This window comes from Hippoglossus hippoglossus, chromosome 9 (assembly GCF_009819705.1).
Source record: "Hippoglossus hippoglossus isolate fHipHip1 chromosome 9, fHipHip1.pri, whole genome shotgun sequence".
In the NCBI taxonomy this organism is placed as follows: Eukaryota; Metazoa; Chordata; class Actinopteri; order Pleuronectiformes; family Pleuronectidae; genus Hippoglossus; species Hippoglossus hippoglossus.
The window spans coordinates 23,204,432-23,228,817 of NC_047159.1; the positions used below are offsets into that span (position 1 = coordinate 23,204,432).

Consider the following 24,386-nt stretch of genomic DNA (forward strand, 5'->3'; position numbering starts at 1 on the left):
TTACTGTGTAATTGGGCCCTTAATGAAAACAACCGATATTAATGTGAGTTATTTTGAGTGGATACAACTCAGGTGTGCTTCAATGTGTTTTATTAGTTTTGTTAGGGATTTGCTGGCACATCTTGTTCCAGATGATAGTGAACCCATTTACTTTAGAGTCTGACTGATTGAGTTTAGCACCCTTACCACTGTAATGTGGATATTTTGCAAAGCAAACTTTTTTGTTAAACTCTCTTTCACACGCAAACAATTTTTTAAGTAACTTTTTCTTGAACCACAAGAAGACTTTATCACCATCTACTGGCCCGGCATGCTTGTATGAGAATTAGTTGCTATTTATAACGATGGTCGTGTGTGGGATGGGATTTTTTTTAAACTGAGTAGGAACACAACAGGAAGCGGACAAACTCCCATGGGAAAATTCAAAGCTTTGTAAAACTTTCCATTGTAAATTGCTGGTTAAATTAGCCCAAATGATTGACTCATTGGTCTAATAATAATTTATCTAATTTCTTACTATGCATTTCAATTTGACTTTTGAATATTTACTTCCTCCTGGGAGCAGAAATCCATCAGGTCACAATTTTGAATTACTCCTGCTGAATATTTGTGGGACTGATCATAGCAAACAAAACGTTATTGCGCACAAGTAGAAGATGAATGAGATTCAAGCTTAATTTAATTATAATTATGGAACATAGATTGTACAATAAACTGCATGTGTACCTCTGTGATTTGACAACAACAAATCCCCTTCAACAACTGATGATCTGAATTTTCATCTGGACAAATGTAAACAGGAGCAACAAACGCACAATTCTCTGGACAGATAACATGCTCAACATCTTGACATTAAAAACTCCTCATCTGGTAAACACTGTCCATCAGCGATGCAAACACAAAGTCGGCCTCCATCCGCCTCCATAGAGTGCAACAGCTCAATCTTGTTTGTTGGGACGGAGCCAGGTCTCTGCAAAGATGTGGGCATAACAGTCCCCAATCTCCCGTTGAGGAGTGAGCCTGAGTCCCACCTCATCCATTTTATTTTCCTGCGACCTGATGTCAGCCAGAAGTAGGCTGACTAAATGAACAGCCTTAGGTCCAAGCTGACTTAGCTTTACTCTTATCCCGGCTCGCTTCGCTCTCTTTCTGGGTCTATGCCACAGCTTTCTGTGATGTTTTTAGTCTGGCAGCTCTGGCTGGCCGAAGGATACAGAGGGTGGAGATGGTTTGAAGATCCTCTGCACCTTATCCACATCCCTGCAATTCTTTCCCCAACATTCTGTCATATGTTATTATACCTCATAAATAACCTTTATTTGAAATTTAAGATGGAGGGGTATATTTAGGGGTTGCATGATAACACAAACATCAAGCAACAATGGTTTAATTAGAAGGGCTGACGACACTACCTTAGTTATAGTTGGGGGCCGTCTCATTATAGGTGGAATAAAGATTGGCAATCGTTGGACCACTACATAACATTAATGTGTTAATGATTTACTTATCAACAAAGAAGAAGGAACAATGCCACAAGGTTTTCTTTGGAAGGAAAGTTGGAGACTTACCCTCGTCTTCCTGCGGGCAATGCCCTTTGATGTGAGTCTTTTGTGTTCTTCAATAAGATATCAAATCACAAAGTGAACCAGCTTTGAACTTCAAGCTTTGTTTCTTCATTCAGAGCTCCTATACTGCTGCGCTGGAAAAAAAGGCCAAAGCATTTTTCTCTGTATGAGTCGCTGGGGATTCTTTAAGGCCCTCTGGCTTTGATAGAGATAACATTAAGATAATTGAACATTATGTAAATGATGACTCGCAGTTCGAGTCGCAATCTGAGTGAAACTGCATGCTTTTTAACTCGCTAACACACCAGCGCTGTCCTTTGGATTTGACGTTCACCCTTTAAAACCCATGGCTCTGCGGCTAAGTAACAGGACCTGACAGATTGCAAAAGCACTTTCCTCACTGGACAAATCACATTATATGAATTAATGGACACAAACTTCTTTCCTGTTGACAGCTTTCCAAAAAAAATGACTTTTTACAGCCGCACTTGTAAAATGTCTGAACTCAAAGCTGAACTGGAGCAGAGTAACCTCAACGAATGTCCCAAGCAAAACCTGCAATAAGACTGGAACTGTGGGACCAGTGGGACTGGGACAGAATTTATTAAGCTTGTTTTAGGGCATAAAGCTTTGATTAAATATAAGTTTATGTCTTTGTGTCGACATGTGAGTCACTTAAGCTGCTTTCAGATATGCACTGAACTCCAAATAATCTCCTGACATATTCTCTAAAGGGGCTGTATATGAGAACGCAAATGTCCAAGTGAGAGGTTTTCCCAACCAGCACCCCAGTAAAAACTTCTGAGAATCTCCTTATGAGCCCACGTGAGACAGCAGGAGATCCTCTGGAGGATTCACTGCGAGTACGTGGGCTTGTGGTGATGTTTCCAATACGTGGCAGACGCAGAAAAAATAATGAAAACAGATAAAAAGCAGTGCCACGCGCGTAAAAGACACCGAAGAAGATGTCAAGAGAGCGTTTGGTGATAAGGACCTAATCCAGTGTCGACGTGCTTTAAAAAAAAGCATGTGATTTCCGCAGCAGAATTATTACATTACATCCTGGCTCCTGCCTGCTGCACCACCCCTCACCTAAAGAGAGATGTATGTGTTGTTGTGAACTTATCTGAGCAGAGAATCTCCTCCTGCGTTGTTCATATGTGAAAGGCAAACTCCAGAGAAAGGTCGGACACAATTGTGTGGACATTGTCATTCATGTCAGAAAACGGCTTGAGAGCTATGTGAAAAGCAGATGTTTTCATTCCAGAAAATGAGCCTGGAAATCAAACGTACGAGTAAGATGAAAATGAGGGGCCTACAAGTATAATTCAATGGTCATGTGTCAATACCCAATTTCGGGTTCTGAAATTGGGTTGGAAGAGATCCCATACCCTTAACCTTACCATTGAATAGAACGTGTTTCATGAATCATAGCACCTGCTGATTGATTTCACTGGCCTATGAAGGAGGTGTATCACATGAATACAGTTTGAACAGCACTTTGCTTCCCTGCAGAAAGAGAGGAGATGTCAACACATTTAATCATTTCCACTTGCTCAATAGTGGCCAGTTCAGGCTTCAGGGTTCATATTAATTTACTGCACTGTGATTCCTAAAAGTGTTTAAAAATATGTTCATTTTGACTTTATTTTCCATGGGTTTGACCTGCAACTAATATGGAAGAACCAGTCTTCCATTTTTGCACTTCGTCAGGCTTCTATTGAAAGTCACATTTTCCACAGGGAAGTGAAAGCTAATCTGTCTCCCAGTTTTTATGGCCACTGCACTAATTTCCGCCTTGCTGCCATCTTTCAGGGGAGACGTAGATGTGTCGGCTGTGTGCCAGTACCAGGTCGGTGATGTGAAGAAAGTGTTTGAAGGATCCTACAAGGAGTACAGGGAGGCCTCTCAGAGGTGGGGGCGCTACACCGGTGCTGTCCCTGTCCCACGGCCTGGATCGGTAAGAAACTGGGAACGCTGTAATGGCACATGCAGATAATTTCAGACAACTTCAGGAAGCAAGAAAATAGGATGATTATAAGCTCTCGAAAAATGCATTTTTATATAATGATTTGGTGCATCGGCTTTTTGATCTACAACATCATAAAAGCAGGGATGAGTGGGCAGGAAAAGGATGGAAGCGAAATAAAAGAGAGCGAGGGAAGTATGGGTGGTATGGCAATGGAAGTGAAAAACAGCAAAAGCTGGAATGACATAAAAAGCTAAGAATGTAATGATCCAGGACGAAAGGAAAGGAGGCAGAGGAAGGGGTGTAGTGGCAGGCGGAGGTGAGAGCAAGAGCAAAGAAAGATGGAGAGGGGGGCAGTCACAGCTCAGCCAGCTAATCATGCCAGCCTACGCCAGCTGCAGCTAAGAAGTTTCCTCCTCTTTCTCCTTCTTGGCCCCTCTCACTCTTCCTTTCGTCCTGTCCCTCCGTTCTTTCTCTCCTCGCTCCATTTCCCTCCCCTGTCTCTCCGTCCTGGTCTGTCTGTGCTGCAGTGTGTAACTAACTCAGACAGGGAGAACGGCTACAACAGCTCACTGCAGCTGCCCGACGCCACGCTCAACTTTGCCAAGAAGCACCCACTGATGGAGGACAAAGCTCTGGCGCGCCCCCTGCTGCTCACCAAGGGCGTCAACTTCACCAGGCTGGCAGTGGATCGGGTTAGCGCCCTGGACCAGCGGTCGTACAACATGCTCTTCATTGGCACAGGTACAAATAACACTGGGGATTCCATTATTGGCAACAAGCTTATTATAAGCTTCTTTTTTTTTTATATAAGCTATTGATCAAGGTTCTGAGCATCCATCAATTCTTCACACTTATTCGTACTTTCACCTACAACCTCCTCATCTATATTAGTTCATCTTTTTCAGAGCTTTTTAGTTCAAACTTCAAGTTTCGTGCTCTTTTCTGACCTTAAAGTTTTATGTTGGCGGATGATGCGTGGAATCTTCAGATCTGGAGGGCAGCGATGTCACCTCCTCTTCAGCCCATGAACACACTGACATTTCAGTGCTAATATAAAAATATCATAATGTGTTTACAGGGTTTGCACTTACAAGTTAGAACAGAGCCAAGTATACAGAAATGTTCTCCAGATAATTTCGCCCTCATAAAGTTGTTTGAGACAAAGCCTCTATATTTTACACAGCAGGCCAAGAGAATCCCACTCTCTCCAGCCTACAGCTTTAAAGATGACAGTCGTGTTGAATCATCACCCGCATAATCCAGTTTATACATACATTAACTGTACACACACATATGTTTGTGAGAAGCTCCTTACAATATATATTACATACTAATGTCCGGATACATATATATATATGTATACAGAATCTATAAAATGTTTTTAATTGTCAATGTGGAATTGGAAATACATTTTAGCAACATTCTTAGTCTCTCTCCCTATTTCCCCATTCCCTTATTGTGTGGGGGGTGCAGTGGTGGGGTTTGAGGGGTTGAGGGGAGCTACAGATGGCATGTGTTGTAGGGATGAAAGTGAACAGTCCATGGCAGCAGACAGGGACAGGTACTGGCATTAGGAATGGTGACACAAACAACCCACCATCTGGCCACACTTCAGCTGGGTTTCAATTAATGGCTTGATTTGCATGGTGAGATCCATCTTCACGCATCAAAAGAAACATCTACGTCTGCACGACTTAATTATTAACTCTGATCAGTGGCCACCGGGCCCATATGCAGGTGTCCTGTTCTGGCATGGACCTGAAATCAGCCGGCCCTCCCAGAAACTGAATGTTGAATAGCACAGATCTGACAGTGGATTCCAGGGAATTTGAATGTAGCCAGTCTCATGAATGGAGAGATTCAACTAATTACCATTCAGACCACTGCAGCATCAGGGTGACTCTGGCAACTCACAGTGTGACAACAGCGGACTCATGGCTTCTCTGCTGGCAAGCAGGGCGTCCAACCCGAACACACACACACACACACACACACACACACACACACACACACACACACACACACACACACGCACACACGGCTACCACACACACAAATTGATACGCACACATACATACACAGATTCGCACACTCACACTCTCTGAGCCAAGGGCAGTCGTCCCCACTTGTCGTGCTTCACAGCACAAACTCAACAGGGCCCCTGGCAGACGTACGCTCATGGTGCCAATTGGGCTGTGGGCTTGATTAGCTATTAGCTGCAGCGTAGTGACAGCTGATGTGAAAAAAGAAAGACTGGAGGCGCCGGTCGAGACGGCTTTTCAGAAAAACCAGGACCTGGAGGAACCAGGAGAAAAACCTGGATTGAGGGATTAAATGGCACAGCGAGAGGCGAGCGTGATGATATGTCTGCTGCTTGTTATGCGGTGTGTGTGCATGTGCGTGTATTTCGTCCTCTTAAGCCTCCTGTTGGCTACAGGGTAGACGCTCATATTATCTGTGACAGTCTCTTAATGGAGAGTACCACACGGGAAAAGCACGAGTCACGTGACAGATCAAGGTCACCCCGACAGCTGTGCCTGAAACGCCTTTCATCACAGGGGGAGCTAAACTTGTTCACAATGCCCTGCATGAAAGAAACACAGGATCTCGTCTTCCTTCTCCTGCAGCACCAGCTCCCCATACACACCCTTTGAAAAACGTCTTCAAATGTCTTTGATAATATTACCTTTACCCGAGGTGCTAAAAGGCCTCTAACAGCGTCTCCACTCTTAGATTCACCTTTAAATTGTTCTTTGCTGAGCTGGACTCGCAAATGCAGCTGCAAGTTCTGGCAGCAGAAGTTGTTTTCTCCCTCATTTTCCATCTTGCTCGATTTCAGGGTGGCATGACATTTCAGTGCAGCTGGTGTGAAGAGTTTGACAAATTGAAGCTGATGAAAGTTGCAGACAACTTGATGACACTAGCTTCATGAATTCACAAAGAGAAACTTACATTTGCTGAGAGCACTTTCTATATAATAACACAACACAAAGACATAGAAAAAAAATCATCACAATTTATAAGTACACAATTAAAAGTACATACAGACTTTTGTTCCAGTTTATTGTTAGCTAACTACTACTACTAACTTGCGCTCATTAATAATCCTTGCATCTATAAGTATCACTACTATTATTTGGATTATAACAACCAGTCTGACAGTGGTTACACACTGTCCCTGCTCTATCTCTCTCTCTCTGTATTCCACTTTGTTGCTGCCTACTCACTTTCTGTCTGTCATGATTTACTGGAGCACCTAAATATCTTTAAACCAGCTGCTCGGTTGTTAACAAACACAACAAGACAAGATCTGTCTTAGCCGCTCCTCACTGCCCACCATCAGTTTAAAATGGATCTTACTGATCACCTATAAAACACTCCATGGTTCAGCCCCCAGTTAAATCGCTGAATTACTGCTCCCCTGTGCCCCCGAGTGCAGCTTCAGATACTCGGGCATAGCTCCACTGGCTGTTCCTCAGTCCCAGCTCAGGACTAAAGGTGACCAGGCTTTTTCAGTCAAGGCCCCTCAGCTCTGGAACTCTCTGCCCCAGGACTTGAAGCTTGTGACATCTTCTAAATCACTCCTTAAACCAGAGTGGCTCTCAGTAGAGCCCATACCTCCACCATGCCAAACAGTACCCTTCAATTGAATCAAGCTGTATAATGCAGACACTCGTAGATATCAGTTCCCTAAATATGTATAGCAAAAAATTGTCAAGATCTATAAATGTTTCCTGGGAAATTGCTGAAAAAAACCCATCTTACCTATGTCTCATCCTTCTGCCAAGATTTGTGGAAATCGGCTCAGTAGTTTTTGCATAATCCTGCTACTAACAAAAACACACAACTAACAAACAAACAAACCAACAGACAGGTGTCAAAACGTAATATTATATTATTTTAACAAAAAATCATTTTAGTGAGCCTAGTACATCATTTTATATCCTACATACGCTGTCTGTTTTATTATTTGATTGCTATTGTTTTAATACTGTAATTTAATGTTTGGATTCCCTAATCTCATTTGCCTAAGTGATGAAATATTGTCAAACTGTTTCAACCATGTCAAGCACCTTGATACAGTATCATATAAATAAAGTTAATTATTATATTATTATAATTAATGATCTAGGTTTGACCCACAATTTTCCTATTGTGACAAGTAAAAGACAAGGATTAAACCTTTAGCACTGCATTAACTTGATTGAGCATTGGAAGGCACGTGGGCATTGGGCAGTCACTGTGGTTTACGAGCTGCAGCTAAAGAAAGTGTTTGTTAGCAGTGCACGATGAGTTTGTTCTTAAATATTTAAACACGTTGTCACAGCATCAGAGCTGTGTGTTTGTGTATCATAATATATCATCATGAATATTTATATGAGCTGCGTGGCACTCACAGGTGTGAGTTGCTGAATATTTTAGTAAATCATCAATATTTAGGTAAAATCCTGTGCACTCACAGATGTTTGTTTACACATCTTGAATATTCAAATTGACTGGTGTGTGTGTGTGTGTGTGTGTGTGTGTGTGTGTGTGTGTGTGTGTGTGTGTGTGTGTGTGTGTGTGTGTGTGTGTGTGTGTGTTAATTAGTTGCAGAACGTCTTTGTTATTCAAATGAATTTTGTGTGTGTGTGTATAGTTTTTGATATCATATCAATGGTATTTAAATGAGCTGCTCAGCTGCCGAAGGTGTGTGTTTTTTGCGAATGGTTTGTTGTTGGATTCATCTGAGTTTTAGAGCTATTAGTTTGAAAATACATGTTGTTATGCATGTCGTGAAAAATTGCCCTGAAGGGATGAGGAAAGTCCATTACACTGAAGTGAACTTGAACTGAGAGTCTGATTGAGCACAACAGATGTGAGCTGACTCTTCTTTCCTCTTCGTCTCTGTGCTGCAGCGGAGGGCTGGCTGCAGAGAGTGGTGATCATCGGCTCCGAGGCCCATGTGATCGAGGAGATCCAGCTGTTTGAGACAGGACAGCCGGTGGACAGCCTGACCATCTCCCACTCCAAGGTAAGGAAGCAGGGAGAGTATGTCTCGCAGTCATTGTCAGACTCTGAGATGAACGTACCAGTAGGACTCATGAAAACAGTAGTATAATGTCTTCCCTGGGGGGGCACTTTCAAGTCAAGGACATTATCTTTTGATAGTGTTAGCAGGGTTAGCTTGAATTGGGCTAGGACATTACAAATCCTTACTCGAAACCCTGCATTACAATAACTGACTGGAGGCATGTTTTTTTTTTATTTTTAAATGTGAGGTTTGCCACACTGAGAGTGTCTAAAAGACATTCCAGTTTTATATATATATACACTCGCACTAGTATTGTTGCCTGTGTAATTTTTTTAATAAAGATAATTTAAAGGAGGAGGAGCAAGTCCACACAAAACCTGATAAATCAAGCATCCTTAAAATGCCAAAAGTTTTTGAAATTCAGTAAGTTTTACATATATTTGTCCGGTATGTTACAGTGATTAAATGACTTGGCTTTTTATTGAAAACATTTTATAGCTTTCATGAGCAGTAATTCTATTTGTGTTTTTAAAAAAATTTTTTTTTTTACATCTGTTACATTCTGAGTCTAAAGGACATCATGTCAGCATTCACTGTTAAAAATGAGCTGATTTGCTTAAGATTTGCACAGAAGGATGTGTCCCATTAAATGTTTGCACAGTTCCTTCCCTGTTTTGGGAATCTCCTGACTGACCAGTACATGTGGTTCTGGTCTTCATTTGACCAAATTCCTCAAAGCAGCTCACATTTCTGTTGCAACTCGTTCATTGGTATTCTGTGATATCAGCCGGACTTTGTCTGTGTTGATCTGTTAATGCCCTTTTTGGCAGACACTTACAATCATGGCTAGGCCCGGTGGCACTCAGCAGATGTTTTTTATCAACACTGCCCTTTTTCAGATCAAGTGTTACCTCACCTCATGAATCCAAAACTCTCTTCACAATAACAGTAATTACAATCCTTCACCACGGTTGGGGAATTGAACCTCTGCCCCCGTTGTTTTCTCAAACTCCCGGCCCTGTCAACTGAGGCTGAGTGTTGATTCCGGCCGCGTCCCCGTGGCTCCACAATGGCATGTCTGCAGATCGATGCAGTTTTGATGGGGTGTGCCCCGCCCGAAAGCCTACTGCTTATCTCATTAATGCTGGCTTAGCCGCGACCAGACATTTTATAACAGCTTTTGCGAAAAAGAGCACAGGCCAGATTGGATTGGAAGAGGGTCGAGGGAGTGAATGTTATTGTAATTGAGAGTCATTATCCCATTATCTCCTCTAACCCTGAACTGAGTCACTCTCCCTCTCTTCCTCTCTGTTTATCTTTCCTCTTTTCCTTTTTATTCATCTCTCTCTGGTTTCTGTTTCTGGATGGCTGGATCTGTTCTTTGTCTTCCATCCTCTCACTTCTTCTTCTCTCTCGGTTTCTCTGTAGAAGTACTTGTATATCGGCTCTCGGTCTGAAGTTCTCCAGCTGCCCTTGGCCAACTGCAGCCGCTATCAGTCACAGCCAGACTGTCTTCTCGCCCGGGATCCTTACTGCGCCTGGGACAGTGAGGGTCGGGCCTGCGTCCGCATCGACCTCCATCGCAGGTTAGACCCATGTGCATCCATTCATACCAAGAAATAGAGATTCAAACCAGTAGAGCTTTCAGAATGTGTCCTCTGATGTTGATGTCTGTATGTTTTTATTGAATGCATATAGGTAGCTCCTTGATGATAGCAGACTTTCAAAAGAAAATCCTCGCCCCTTTTTTTGGACATTTCGACACAGAATGACACATATGATCACGGAATGTTTGTCCATTGTTAGCACCGTTAGCAAACAAACTTTGATGTCTTCTTTTTGTTCTTTGGCAAAAATAAAGGAGCAATGTACAGTGGGAGGTGGAATTTCTAAAGTCGCACAGTGTATTCCCAGTTTAAAAGGCTTATATATCAGTCTAATTAAGTACATTCAAAGGTTATCTGTTCCTACAATTTGGAAATTATCTTCTATAGGATTTGGTTTGAAGTGTTTTCTATAAATTGAGGTTATGAGTATGAGCTCGACACACATACATATGTTGGTGTAGTCTTGGCTGTAGCACTCAGGATGGAAACATCCCTGAGGTCCATTATTAATGTTCCGCTCTGCTCTCTGCTGTTTCCGCTCCAGCTCCCCCTCCTCCCTGTCACAGGACCTCTTGCTGGAAAGGTTCAGCCGGGGAAAAACCAAGTTCGATAAGCCTGTTTCCATCCCCAGCCCCGGTGAGTATGGGTCCACATCTCAGTAGTGGCCCCTTGTGGGAATTGGCTGTCAGTGCTGAATGCAATTTGGTACAGGACAGTGAATATATTTGAATTGAGCTGAAGAAGTTGAATTAATCAGAAGAGAGCTTGCTGCTGTAGAATATAATTTGGAGATACGATGACTCTTAACGCTCTTGTCTGCTCTTCCCTCTACTTCTCCTGTGCCCCTGCAGAGCACTCCCGTCTGAGGAACGTAACAGTGGTGGTGGGCTCTGACATGGTGCTGCCTTGCCAGCTGGTCTCCAACCTGGCTCAGCCCTACTGGGTTCTCAATGACCGTGAGCTCCAGCTGGGAGACCCAGAGGCTGGAGGGCCACGCTTTGACCGTACCCTCAAAGCCCTCGTCATCCCCGAAGCGGGCCAGATGCAAGCCGGCCGCTACATCTGCTACTCTGAAGAGCAGGGAGTCAAGTTTCAGACAGAGCGCTACCAGGTGGCCGTCGTCGCCAGTGCCCCGGTCTTCATGGAGGCGCGGGCTCCAGACAGCAGCATGGGGCTATTCTGGGTGCTGGTCATCACCCTCGGAGTGGCGTGCCTGCTGCTCCTTGTAGCAGCTCTTTACCTGCGTAGGAGGCTGAAGCTTGCGCTAGGAAAAGGAGCAGACATGAAGCCTCTTGAGAGCACCCTGGTGTATCCCATCACTCTGCCCAAGGAGCCACCCACCTTTGTGCCGAGCAAGATGCCCAGCGACGAGGACCGCTTCTGGGAAACAGGCGCCAACTACTACTACTCGGACGGCTCACTGAAGATCGTTCCCGGTCACGCCCTGGCGCCCAACAGTGTCAGCAGTACGGCGTCGCCCAGCGCCATTCCCGGCCAGCCCATTCACTCCCCCAGCCGTCTCAGCCTTACCAATATCCGAGGCTCTGGTAGCAACGGCTACATCCGCCTCAACCTGAGCACAGCAGGGGAGGAGAGGGCTAGCGGAGCTGGCGCTGGGGGCGGCGCGCTGGGAGGCCTCGGCATGAGCGGGAACGACTACTCCAGCCCCTTCAAGGAAGAGCTGAGACGCACCCTGCAACAGAGAAGCGTGCTGCCCGACGCAAACCCAGAGGAGTCGTCCGTCTAGGCCCGTCCTCCTCTGTCTTCATTCCCTGAGTTGGAAAAACAAAACAACCAACCTACCTCCCTCCTTGTGAGGATGCCTGCTCTCTCTCTCTTTCATCGACAAGCTGTCAATTCCCCATGCTCTCTCTCTCGCTCCGCCGATGCCCGTTTGGTTCACTGTAGACTTTTAGAGCACACAGCATGTTAATTATACGCACTCACACATCGTGTTCGCCAAAACTCTCTCCTGTAATTATTGTGTTCTGGGCAGCATCACCACTTGTGTAAATTGTGTATGTAAAAAGCCTGAACGCAAAGGAGAGCACCTCACGAATGGAAATCAAACAAATGGCGTTCCGTGTTTTCTGAAGGGCACATTTCTTTTTACGTTGAGCGGACCAAGTGAGGCTTTTCGTCCCCAGTTGATGAACAGAAAACGCAACTGACTGGAAACATTAAACTGATTCTCTTTCCCTCTTTTCCTTTGAGACTGTTTCAGCTTACTGCACTTATAAACTGGAAGCACGTTTTCCGTTTTTGTATTCGTGAGCCATGAGCGTGAGAGCGGTATAAAAAGACTAATTAATCTCGAAGCAAGTCGACAATCATGTCCCTTCAGCGGGAGCCCTGCACGGGACAGTGAGGAGAGGAGAGAGAGCAAGAGACAAAGAGAGAGGAAATTAAACGGAAAATTAAGAGAATCGTAGCGAAGGCGCATTGAGGGGTTTTTTTTCGAAGGAAAGACAATCTCTCAAGACTTTCTCTGCTCAATTTGTGAGCTTTCTCCCGCATTGTATTTACCCACGGAGGGAGTGCTCGATCCCTTCCACTTTAATTTGTTGTGATGGTTGGTTTGAACGAAGACATTTCTTGTTGTTCTTTACTCGTTCCTTTTCTATGTCTTATGGACTACAGCAGTGTTCAGATGATTGTCAAGTGACTGATGCCCCCCACCCCTGTGATTGACTATGTGAGGGCAAGCACTTACATTCCTAGTTCGGCCCTGCACGGTGACCCCCTACTGCACGTTCAAGTCCAGCATACTACAAGTTCACTCCAAATTACATTTGCACACTGTACAACTGACATGTGTTGAGGTTGGGCTGTTATGGACGTTTACCCTCCTTAAAAAATAAGAAGAGGCTGTTTGCATTCGGCTCTTAACAGCGGAACAATAATTGCGCACTTAATTTCAAAATTGAAGTTGACATGAAGACATGACGCATGGAGAATGTAGTTGAACCCTCACTGTTGCGACCGCTGTGGATGTCCCAATAAGTGCTTTATATCTTCTGTGTTTGGTGAGGGTGGTAATTTACACTGCCAAGAAGGAAACTACCCCTCCCACATACACACACACACGTTTTACACACACTCACAGTCCTATGAATGCCAATCATCCTGGACTACAGTGTGTTTGTGATGCCCCCCTCATGGAACCCCTCCCTCTTACCGATGCCCAGAGACTGACCCAGGGCCACTGTGGACTCATACAGAGGAAGAGCACTGTAAAACACACCAACACTAAAAGAACAGATACACACAGTGTCAATGGAAGAATGGACAGACAGACAAACAGACAGAATGCTGCTGCGCTGAAAAACTACTGGCTCCAGGCGGAAAGCAGCCATTTCCCTGTGACAGGTATTGTTCCACCTAATTAAATTCTTGCAAACAGATTTGGGCAGACTCCTAACCTTTAACGATTTCCAATTGAATTTTTTGGTTTTAGTGCTGCTCAGTGTTTTTCTGTTTATTTATCTGGCTTATCTTGCTTTCACTTTGTTCAATGTATCCCTGAAAGGAATAATACAACATGTTGGAAAATATGCTTATTTGCTCTCTTGCTTAGAGTGACATGAGAACATAGACTGTATCTAAAGATGGACGACATGTGTCCACTTCAGAAATAAAGGCAAAATATCCTGGATACGAATGCTGCCATCTTGTGCCGATGACGTCATTTGTCGACAGCGTAGACAAATAACATCATCAGCAGATAGGTGGATGGAGCTGCGGAATCGAGGTCCAGACAATACATGCAGTCAACAAATCACAAGGCAGTCTCATCGTGACGTTTCACTCAATTTCTATAGCATGCATTTTGCAGCCACCCACTAGGGGGCAATCAAGACATGAGCCGTCATGTCGTCCTTCTTCATACACAATCTATGGATGAGAAGAACAAGACAACTCTCATACCTGTCCATTGAATATGAAGCTCCATCTATCATCCTGTAAACTTAAAAAGCAGCCTATTTCCAAAAGTAAAAAAGTGGAATAAATAACATGTTGTTTGTTTCATCCAACTAAAACCCAAAGTGTAAAATCACTAGCAAGTCACAGACTCCAGTCACTGCTCCAAGCCAAGAGATTATCCAGCACATAATCTCATGTCACACCGCAAACCATTGTTTTACATTTAGGTTTTGTGCAGTTTAGAGAAACAAGACATAATGTGTTAATTAGTGAGCTGCAGGGGTTCTGGTGGGAATTTGCTCTAATTTAGACAGAGCCAGGTTTCGCTGTTTCCAGTCTTTAAGCTAAACTAAACAAACCATCTCCTGGCTCCAGTTCTACACAAAAGACACGAGAGTCAAATGATTATTTTCATCTCAACAAGAAAGAGGATAAGCCTCCTCCCCAGCATGTCAATTTTATTTAAATGATGAGACAAGTCATAATTGGTTGATGATTTGGTTGATTACCACTGTCATTGCTAATTAAAGCCTTATGAGACTAGCAAGAAAACTGGTCTTATAGATCAGTGCAGTTACAGAATTTGGCCTCTAAACACAATAAATTCATGTAGCCTGGTTTAAGAATGTCAGATCAGTATATCTATTAGGTTTGAAGGCATTACCAGCATGTGTTTTATAATGTTAGCCATGTTAGTGGTGCAGCTCTTGGTCATTTGGTCCTGACTGGACTTGTTTTAATGGATTGCTATGAAATGTGTTTGAGACATTCATGGTCGCCTCAGGATGAATTGTTGTAACTTGGTGATCCTTTTCATTTAGCCACACCACAAGGTCAAATTCATTTCATTATCTTGTTTTATGAGCAGATACCTGTAAAACACTCCCATCAGCCTTAGCTGTACTTTATGTTCAGAGATAATTAGCTAATGTAACCTTGCGTAACATTGTGACGTGACAAACCTTATATCTTCTGAGGTTAGCAGGTGAGCACGCTTATGATAGTTTGCACCACTTTGCTCCAGTACAGTCTCACACACTTCCAAGCATGGATGTAAACTTCAAGTCTTTTTATAGCACATGTTCTGCCCTATATGACCGGTCTCCTTCACATCTAACGTTCTCCTTGTGTGCTCTTTTATTAAAGTTTTGAGGGACGGGTGCATCAGAAAATCTTTCATGGCTGGCAAGAGATAAGAAAAGGGTCGGCACACTGCCTGAAGCTCCCAGCCAGAACATTTTATCAAAAAGAGAATATTTCAATCTGCCAAAGATCAAAATGGGTTGACCACGGGAAGACCTTTGTCTGACTGAAACATCTGTTTAATTACAATTTTATTCTTGAGAGATTCAGACAGGATACTGGACCTTTTTGTACCAATCTCCAACTCAAAACTAGCAGACATTAGTTTCACGGCTGCTGAAAAATATATCCATAGATATTTTGTGCATATTTTCTATTAATCTACAATTACTATCAAGGTATAATGATGTGTTAGAATGAGGCACCACACTAAATTCTCTAATACACAAACAGGCCTATCTCCTCAAAAATGTACCATGGTAATATAATCATGTCCTAAAAAATTACAACCTAGTTTCTGATGCAATTTCAATAAAAAGATTGAAATACAGCCCAAACTGCATTTGAAAGTGATAAAGTCATATTGAGCCGAGCTGTTATTAACTTCACATCATTTTGTCTTCTTTCTGTCCTTTGTCCATCAGGGGTGGCTAATGTGTATTTTGGGACGTGGCTGTTTGGACCAGAGGAGCACAGCAAGAAGGAAGGAGAGGACAAAACTACTCTGTTTTGTCCCACTGTGTACAGATCGCTGAGAAAGATGTAGAATATCAAACATGATCCCAATGTCATGGAGCTACTCAGCCATCAGCTCTCCATCCTTGCGTTGCATGATCCTCTGCAAGTGGACTGTACGTCTTTGATATGATCATCCTTGTACAAGTGCATCATTTTGACTGATCATTTTTCTGACTTTTACAGACACTAATATTGTGGAACACTAATGCTATCTTTGAAAAGAAAACACAAATAAAATATGTCTGATTTGAATGGTTCAAGGGTTGTACAGGAATATTCATGGCTGCATTTCAACTTGTTTACTTTTTCTGTGCCTGTTCACCTTTTGAAATAAGCCAAAGTAGACTGCAGTTGCTTTTGTTCTTGTTGAAGTACTTTAAATTATCTTATTTGATTCCTGATCGATATTTAAATCTCAGCAGTCCGTCCACTTTGCTACACTGAGCTGATTTCCGCAATGTTTTCTTCACATTTTTTTGAGCAGCAAATTTCCCCCTCAAGCAAAACACAATGACGGCTTGATGCTGACTGACTTCCTGTTTTTTTTTCTGTTTACAGTACAGTGAGTAGTGATCTGCTGGATCTGATTCTTGATGCCCTCACTTTTATCAAAGGCTGAATAATGTACCAAAACTTACCCCTTATTTAATTTGTCAGCTCCTGTAAAACCAAATAAGTAAATGCTGATCAGTGCTTAACTGAGCCCACTTTATAGTATTAATTTCCCTGAGGCAGAAAGATAAAAACAAATTGCTCTTTACACTGGTAGTTATGTCTTAATAGATTCTCCTTTTACAATTAGGCTTTCACTTTAATTTAACATGTTGCAAAAACTAAAGAAAATGAAAACAGGCATCGGGCTTGAAAACAAATGCTTATATAATGCACTTTAGGTGCATTTCCTAAGTTCTTACTCATTTGTTTGCTCATAACATTTCTTTCACATGAGGCTTTAAGTTCTGCTGTTTTTCTCACGTTATTATTTGTATTATTTTATTATCAGCCCGGTTTGATTTTGCCCCATTTGTTGCTGGTCTGTTAGTGATCTTTTATGTTTGTTTTTAAACTATGTTAAGTAACTTATTTCACTTGTACAAACATGTTGATATTTATTATCATTGTACATATGTCCTTATTTTTTATATGTGTATATATACACAAATAAAAATAGAGATATACCTGAGGTGTGCGAGTTTGTTTGTTAAAGTGGAAGTTTGCCAATTTTTACACATCGAAATCCTTTGCAGGCTGGACTAGGTTGATGATAACAGCTGCACAGTGTTTTCTGTTGCTCTGAAGGAGATTTGTTAAGTCTGAGAAAATAAACCTGATATCAGAGCTATCAGCTTATCTTCTCAGGGTTATCAGAGCGGTGCTGACCGAGACACAGAGGGTCCGACAAAAAGTAGATTGGAAATGGAAAAGTTTGGTTTATTCTTTTTGACCAATTTGTTTTACCAATGTGTAACACTATGTTACTGAAGTGCTCCTTTAGCAAATTTTTAGGATAACATGTAGGTAAATCAGTGAAAGCAATAATACATTTGCTTCCTGTGGCGCAGGGAATCCACAGCATGGCTTTGCATTGAGTTCAACGTAGGATAACTTGGACACGAATCATCCACATATGCGTCGTGAGCGTAGTTGTTAACATCATTTACAAAATGATGTAAAGCTTATCTTACCAGAGCTTCAGAATAAGCAATGAACCTCCAGCTACGATAGGCTGACACATCTCTGACAAACCTGCTTCCGCTGTAACAATTATCTGCAAGTGTTGAGAACGGTGTCGCAGAAAAAATAGTCGACCAGAGATGTGGAAATTGCTAAAGTGTTGAATAAATGGTTGGAATTTCCTATGTCAGACATAGAGTCAGTATTATGCTGATAAAAAAGAAGAAAGAGCAAGAACACTGGCAGCTCCACACATCTCTTGGGTCTAATCTAAAAAATATTGTAACAAAAAACACTTTTATTGTAATAGATCGTTTTAAATGACATAAAATAAAAAATGTTACTCTAATCAACACATTAGGGACGATAATTACGATTACAGTGACATAATGAGCCCATTGAAGCATAGTGAAAAACCTACACACACGGTATTCATGCTGTTAGTGGCGCCCGGCGTGAGTGAGGGCACGGTCGCACGTACACTAAAGCAAAGTGAATATCACAGGTCAAAGTTGAACTCCACATGAAGCCATGCTGCAGATTTGCTTGCCACAGGAAGCAAATGTATTTCTTTTTTTGTCCTCTTGCTTGTGCTGATTGGAAGTGAACTAGGAGGCAAAGTTTTGCTGCTGATGCATTCATGTAGTAGGTGTAACCGGGCCAATTTCCTGTCTTTACATTGACTTTGCATGTGCACAAAAAATTTGCTTTGCATTTGCTGTGAATGCAGCATTAGGGCATGGTCCCACACACACATCACTTTCTGTGTGAGCAAGAAGGCGAACATAACGTTTGCTTCCTGTGGCAAAACAAACTGGCAGCGTGGCTTTGAGTTGAACTTTGGTGAACTTTGACCTGGGATATTCACTTCACAGTACAGATTCAGTGTTACTTACTTTCCCGGACTCGCGCAGCCTTGCCTGATGTCAACAGAGGAAGCCACATGCTTCATGTGGTCGACAGTCCCAGCTGTGGAGAGAGGATCCCTGTTGCATCTGATCTCTGTGTAGTCAGCTGCGCCACAGACTCTCAAACCTCAGAAAAGGAGTGTGTGTCTGTGTGGGTACAAGGTTTACTGAGCTTTTCAACACTTCACCCACCTGTTGGGGCTTATTGATTTTTGAAGCACAGAGGAGACTGCAAGTGATGTAAACCAGTGTAATACACATCAAAATATGATGGTTTTGATTGAATAGATTTTTAAGAGGCGACTGTGGCTAAGGGGGTAGAGCGGAAGGTCTGCAGTTCGGTCTTCCCCATCTGCATGGCGAAGTGTCCTTGGGCAAGATGCTGAACCCCCAAATTGCCCCTCATAGAAAATGAAGTGCTGCCCATAGATGCACTTGATGAATGTGTGTGTGAATGGGTGGATGGCAAAAAAAAAAACTGTCAACCCGGTAATCAAGACTAGAAAAACACCATATAAATACAGACCATTTACCATAACTGCTTTTCATTAGGTGACATTCATTTTGTTTCATGATGGTGACCACTGAAAGCTCTGGTTGCACCTAAGTTCATTTGAGATCTTTTACATCACATGTGCCCAGGTGTAACCTGAGGTCCTCAGTGAAGGCCCTGCTTCTTGGTCTCCAGCCTCAGCTGGGGACCAAGATGAGCAGGCTTTTTCTGTCAGAGCTCCCACTCTTTGGAACAAACTCCCTAAAGAGATCGGTTTGGCAAACTCCTTATCCTCTCACTTAAAGGCACATTTTTATAGGTGTGCTTTCTCAGGACCTGTAATCTAAATTCACCTTCAGCTTTTTATTTGTATTTATTTATAAATAACATGGGTTAGGGTTAGTAACATTTTTACTCTCATATTTTTGCTCTAATCTAATCTCTAGTCTCATGTCAGTTCTTGAAAGGTGCTATAAATAGTGTTGTTGTTGTTGTTATTATTATTATAATTATCATAATTATCACTTTTTTAGATAACACAACTTCACCAATAAGAAAAGTAAGTGAATGGATAAAAAGTTATCCCGTTTCGGCCATTATGTGTCCGTCCGTCTGTCCGTCTATCTATCTATCTGTCTGTCTGTCTGTCTGTCTGTCTGCCTGTCTGTCTGTCTGTCTGTCTGTCTGTCTGCCTGTCTCTCTGCCTGTCTGTCTATCAATCTATCTATCTGTCTGTCTGTCTGTCTGCCTGTCTCTCTGCCTGCCTGTCTGTCTATCTATCTATCGATCTATCTATCGATCTATCTATCGTTCCATCTATATTTTCACCTTTGACTTTAAGAGAGCACGCGATATCGTGTCTTGTCTTGCTATTGGCCAGTTCATATTAAACGAGTTCCGGCCATGGTTCCGGTCCTTCTCGGAGCCCGAACATAAGCGGAAGTTAGTTCCGCTGAGCGATAAACTTTCACAGTCATTGTCGACGTTTTTAATAACGAAATTATTTTTCATTCATTCTTCACATTTAAAAAAAAAACATTTTATTGCCCGTAGAGTGTTTTTAAGTTGAATAAGTGTGCACTAGATAGGCAGAGTTCTTCGCGGAAGGATCCGCACTCCGCCGGGCTCTCGCGTGGAGCGAGATTTGAATTGCTCTCTGCTGCTCCTTTTTTAATCGTGTTTTATTTTCAGGAGTATGTAAGACATTAATGGCCTTTTTATGAAACAATAGTGTTTTTTATAGTAATTAGCAGCAGACCCCTCTATCGTTTTTTTAGGATTTTCAAGGTAAGTGTTCTATTTGCCGTCACTTCTTTCTCTTCGACACTAGTGTTGATGCTGTTAGCTAACGTCTCGTATGAAGCTACTGTTAGCTTGAAGTTAGTTTTTCTAGTCGGTCAGCAATAGTAACGCCTCTGTCCTTTGTTTACTGTCTTTGTTAAACCATTACTGGGCCGTTTCGGTCACCAGTCAAACCATAAACACAGTCAGTATGAAGCAGATGCAGGGCGCTTTGAGTTAAGCTAACGTTCTTACGTATGTTCAGGATGGTTGTCAGATAACTTTTTACCACCCAGCTAACGATAAGGGGACACTACCACGTCACGGAGTATGGAGTTTAGTTCCTACTAGATGTTCATTTCATTTAGACGTTATCTGTAATGAGCCACAAGCACGACTCGTATTGGAACAGTAAATAATGGATCAGCAGGTGACTGACTGCTCCTCTGTTGTGATCCATCCTAACTTGGTGACTACTGTTGTCAGTTGTGCTTCAGCTGCTCTTGAATCCTAAGATCTATGCAAACTGTGCAGATGGAAAGCACAGAGATGAACCCTGCTGGCCCAGAAGGATCTCAGAAGGACGAGATGTTGCCCCCCTCAGAAGAGAACACCCCTCCTGTTTTAACAGACACCTCAGCCCCCCTGAATTTCTCCGTGGTCACCCCCCGTCGGTTTGGCATCTCTGTCCAGAGCTTCACCCCAGCGGCCTCATCGAACCACAAAGGTGAGAGCACCGGTCCTTGTTCCATGCTGAACAGCATTGTCCAGATACTTTTGATTTGGATTGAATTTGCTTCTGTGCTCAGCCACCACTGGCCTCACAGCAGACCTCAAGAAGAGCTGTAGAAATGCTGTATTGTCTGTAATATTGAGATATAAACTATTCAAAATGAAGTGTGATCATATTAAATCCTAGTGCATAGTTGTCTTAATTAAAGCATGGTCAGAGTTGTGACCAAAACAGCACCACTTGTGCATATAGTCAGTCCAGAGAAGTCGAGGGGAAGTTTATATTTCTCATATACAGTATATTGCATTAGGTGAGTCTTACTAAAGTTTCATTCTTCTCCATCTTGCTTTAGATAAGTCTCGTCTATCACAATTAAAGGCAAGGCGGCGATCCGGCATCGGTGTCCGTGGTTCACCAGAGACAAACTCCCTCATCCGCTTCATGGCACAACAGAGATTGAAGACTCCAACAAACTACCAAACTCCAGAGGTGAGCGGCTCAAGTAATAGCTCAGGAGTCAGTTGCACTAATCTTGCACCAATGTCACATCATATCAGAGTGTCAGCTCTGTGTGATCAATATTGAAACATTAGTGATACTGTGCTGGACTGTGCGGCAAATTTTTCTGTGGACGATTTTAGACAGGAAATCTGGAAAATGTCTGGACCCAATCTCTGGAATTCATGTCTGAAAATGGCCTAATTCTACATGCATACATATTGACATGTGTGCACTCTTGTACAGAACTTGCTTTCAACGAAAAAACGGTCAGTTCTCTCCAGCCTCACCAGGGGCCTCATGTGTAAAACAGTGCGTAGGATTCATACTAAAAGTGTACATGCGCACAAAAAGATTGAGATTGATAGAACCCTGAGCACGCACACCTGAAGGCAATGTTACCTTTATAAATCACAGTCCACCTGGAAACATTTGTACGGTGATCTGTCTCATATTCCGTCCTCTACACGCCCACATTCAACCATGAACGGTCAATGTAAAGCAACTCATGCATATTAAATGATCCTGCTGACCAATGGGTTACTACGGTGAATCAGCATCAAGGGATGAAAAGAACCGCAACTCTCTTACCCCGACATCGAGGTGTTAGTGAGGTGGATGTGAAGAAAGACAGATTGTTTAGTGGCCACAGCAGTGATCTCATTAATAAAGAAAATACACTGATACTGCTGTTAATACAGTGAGTGAGAGTGAGTGTTGTATCTCCTGAACGTATTTGAATCATCCAAAACTGCAGGATTATTACATTCAGACAGCTGTGATGTCCCCTATCTACACAATTTAAGAGAATCATATTTTTAAATGATTAAAAGAGGCTCTACATAGAGAGGTAAATATTATACAGTGTTAATCATACCACACACATACCTGTCGGCTAATAAACCAGAGTTGTGAGTACTTGTGTTTGTACTGGGATGGTTAGTCTCCGTCGGGTCGGTCTGTGTGATACTGGACTCAGTTCAGCTCAAAGATCCAACATCACAGATCTATAGAATCTATATCAGCTGAGTCATCATCATGGGACGAAAAATCCTTGTGATCGCTGAACCCTCGTTTCCTTCTCATCCTTCGATTTCTACACTTCTCTATCAGTGCCAGTGCATTCATCACGCAGCATTACACACGAGTGTCACCACAGTATTTATATATTTAGAGCAATCGGACCGATTACTTCACACATCAGTGGGATCCTTACCTCCACTCTGGGATATTATTTGGAAATGGAAGTTTGAAAGTAAATAGATTTTCCAAATTTTTAGTAAGAGATCTCCTGTGCGCTCTGATGACACAATCACGTTCACTGCAGCAATTTTACACACACTATGAAAACTAAAGTCAAACTTTATGATACACGCACAGTGTTAGCAGATATTATTAAAAACTATTAATGACTCGGCTCCGTAACTCTGCTGTTTATCTGAACGTAATTTGCTGTAAGTTGTTTTATGTCTTTTTCAATTGAAGGCTCTTATGGAACAGTTATGTGGCGCGAGCACAAATAATGCTGTTGGATTTAATATTAATGATGAAGTGGATCAATAATCTGGCTTCTGTTCACCACCTCACGTCTGCATCATCATTTTCCTGTCTCCAAAATGTTCGTACGCATGGGCCAGAGTTAGTGTACAAGTGGGCACATTCTAGGGCTGTGCAATTAATCGAATTTTGATCGTGATTTCGATTTTTGGGTCAAACGATCTCCAAACTAATATAATCGAGTTGAAACAATTTATTTGCGGCCCTGCTGACTGGCACTCACTCTCAAGCAGCTGTAAAGTGAAGGAGGCGAGTTGTGTGTGTGTGGTGACCGGCGGTATTTAAAAAACAGCGCGAGTGGAAAATGGCAGAGGGAGGGCAGCCCCGTTTGATCGACAAAAAGGGTAGAAAAAGTTCTCTTGTATGGGAACACTTCGGATTCGAAGAATCCGACAAGGAGCAGCACCACACAATGTGCAAGATTTGCTACAAGGTGATATCTGCGCCACTTGGCAACACAACAAATCTATTCAACCATCTGAAACTAAAGCACAAAGTCACTCACGACGAATTAATAAACAAACAAAAAGACAACGCCACAACCCCCACGACATCAACGCAGAGACAGACATCGATCTCAGCCACACTGTATAATGCGACTCCTTATCCGCGCCGCGCCATTCTCAAGCGCGCAGCCGCCTGGCTGTTCACACCGGACCCGCATTTCTCCGCGCCGGTCAGCCCGATTCTCCGCTTGTTGTTGTATGTAACCCGTTCAATGTAGGGGTTCGGGGGTAAATGATGATGGTCCTCATAGCCATCCCCCACCCCTCTCTTTCTCTCTCTGTCTGTCTGCTTGTGTGCTTGTAGTGGGGGGGCAGATGGGGACATTTAATAATGAGAGGAAACTCTGGGAAATTTCAAAGTTCTCAGTTACAAAGTGTTTTTTTGGAGAGAAATACTGAATAAATGCATCATGTTTTCAAACTCAAAAGTAATCGTTTGAATAATCGTGATTTCAATATTGTCCAAAATAATCGTGATTATGATTTTTTCCATAATCGAGCAGCCCTAGCACATTCTTCTGTCAAGTTTGTTTTTATAGATCCAACGTTTGCATGAGAAGTGGCGTGTGTACGCAAATGTTATAAATGAGACCCAAGGTGATAACAGATGCGTTAATATCAGATCAACCAACTGGATCCACACAAATGTTTTATGCATAGACACAGTGAGGTATTGAAATCTTTAAATCCTATTCAGCATAATAATGAATAAATATTGACCATGAAACATGCACTGGTTACATGTCTGTCTGCAATGCAGTTTTGATAGAAAAATATATAAAGACAAATTTGCTTTGTTAAAACAAACGCCCTATAGAGAAATAATGTAGTCC

The 24,386-nt window shown here is 42.5% G+C and overlaps 2 protein-coding genes across 10 annotated transcripts in view; both read left to right on the top strand.

The window, feature by feature from the left end:
- The window catches only part of sema4c (sema domain, immunoglobulin domain (Ig), transmembrane domain (TM) and short cytoplasmic domain, (semaphorin) 4C), a 102,775-nt gene extending 85,535 nt beyond the window's left edge, over window positions 1-17,240 (top strand). For both annotated transcript variants that reach the window (XM_034595644.1, XM_034595645.1), the window contains 7 exons: window positions 3,381-3,525; window positions 4,065-4,278; window positions 8,436-8,551; window positions 9,980-10,137; window positions 10,703-10,794; window positions 11,010-13,527; window positions 15,810-17,240. In XM_034595644.1, coding sequence (XP_034451535.1) covers window positions 3,381-3,525; window positions 4,065-4,278; window positions 8,436-8,551; window positions 9,980-10,137; window positions 10,703-10,794; window positions 11,010-11,905 — 1,621 coding nt within the window. In that variant the 3' untranslated portion in view covers window positions 11,906-13,527; window positions 15,810-17,240. The remainder of the gene's footprint in view (window positions 1-3,380; window positions 3,526-4,064; window positions 4,279-8,435; window positions 8,552-9,979; window positions 10,138-10,702; window positions 10,795-11,009; window positions 13,528-15,809) is intronic.
- A 2,620-nt stretch (window positions 17,241-19,860) lies between these two features.
- Window positions 19,861-24,386, top strand: part of cdca2 (cell division cycle associated 2) — a 41,832-nt gene continuing 37,306 nt past the window's right edge. For 3 of the 8 annotated variants that reach the window (XM_034594852.1, XM_034594854.1, XM_034594855.1), the window contains exons 1-2: window positions 20,776-20,986; window positions 21,345-21,481. In XM_034594852.1, the coding sequence (XP_034450743.1) occupies window positions 20,779-20,986; window positions 21,345-21,481 (345 nt within the window). In that variant the 5' untranslated portion in view covers window positions 20,776-20,778. Of the gene's footprint in view, window positions 20,266-20,662; window positions 20,690-20,775; window positions 20,987-21,344; window positions 21,482-24,386 lie in introns of those variants that run through there. The other 5 variants (XM_034594849.1, XM_034594848.1, XM_034594851.1 and 2 more) reach the window with 3 other exon arrangements.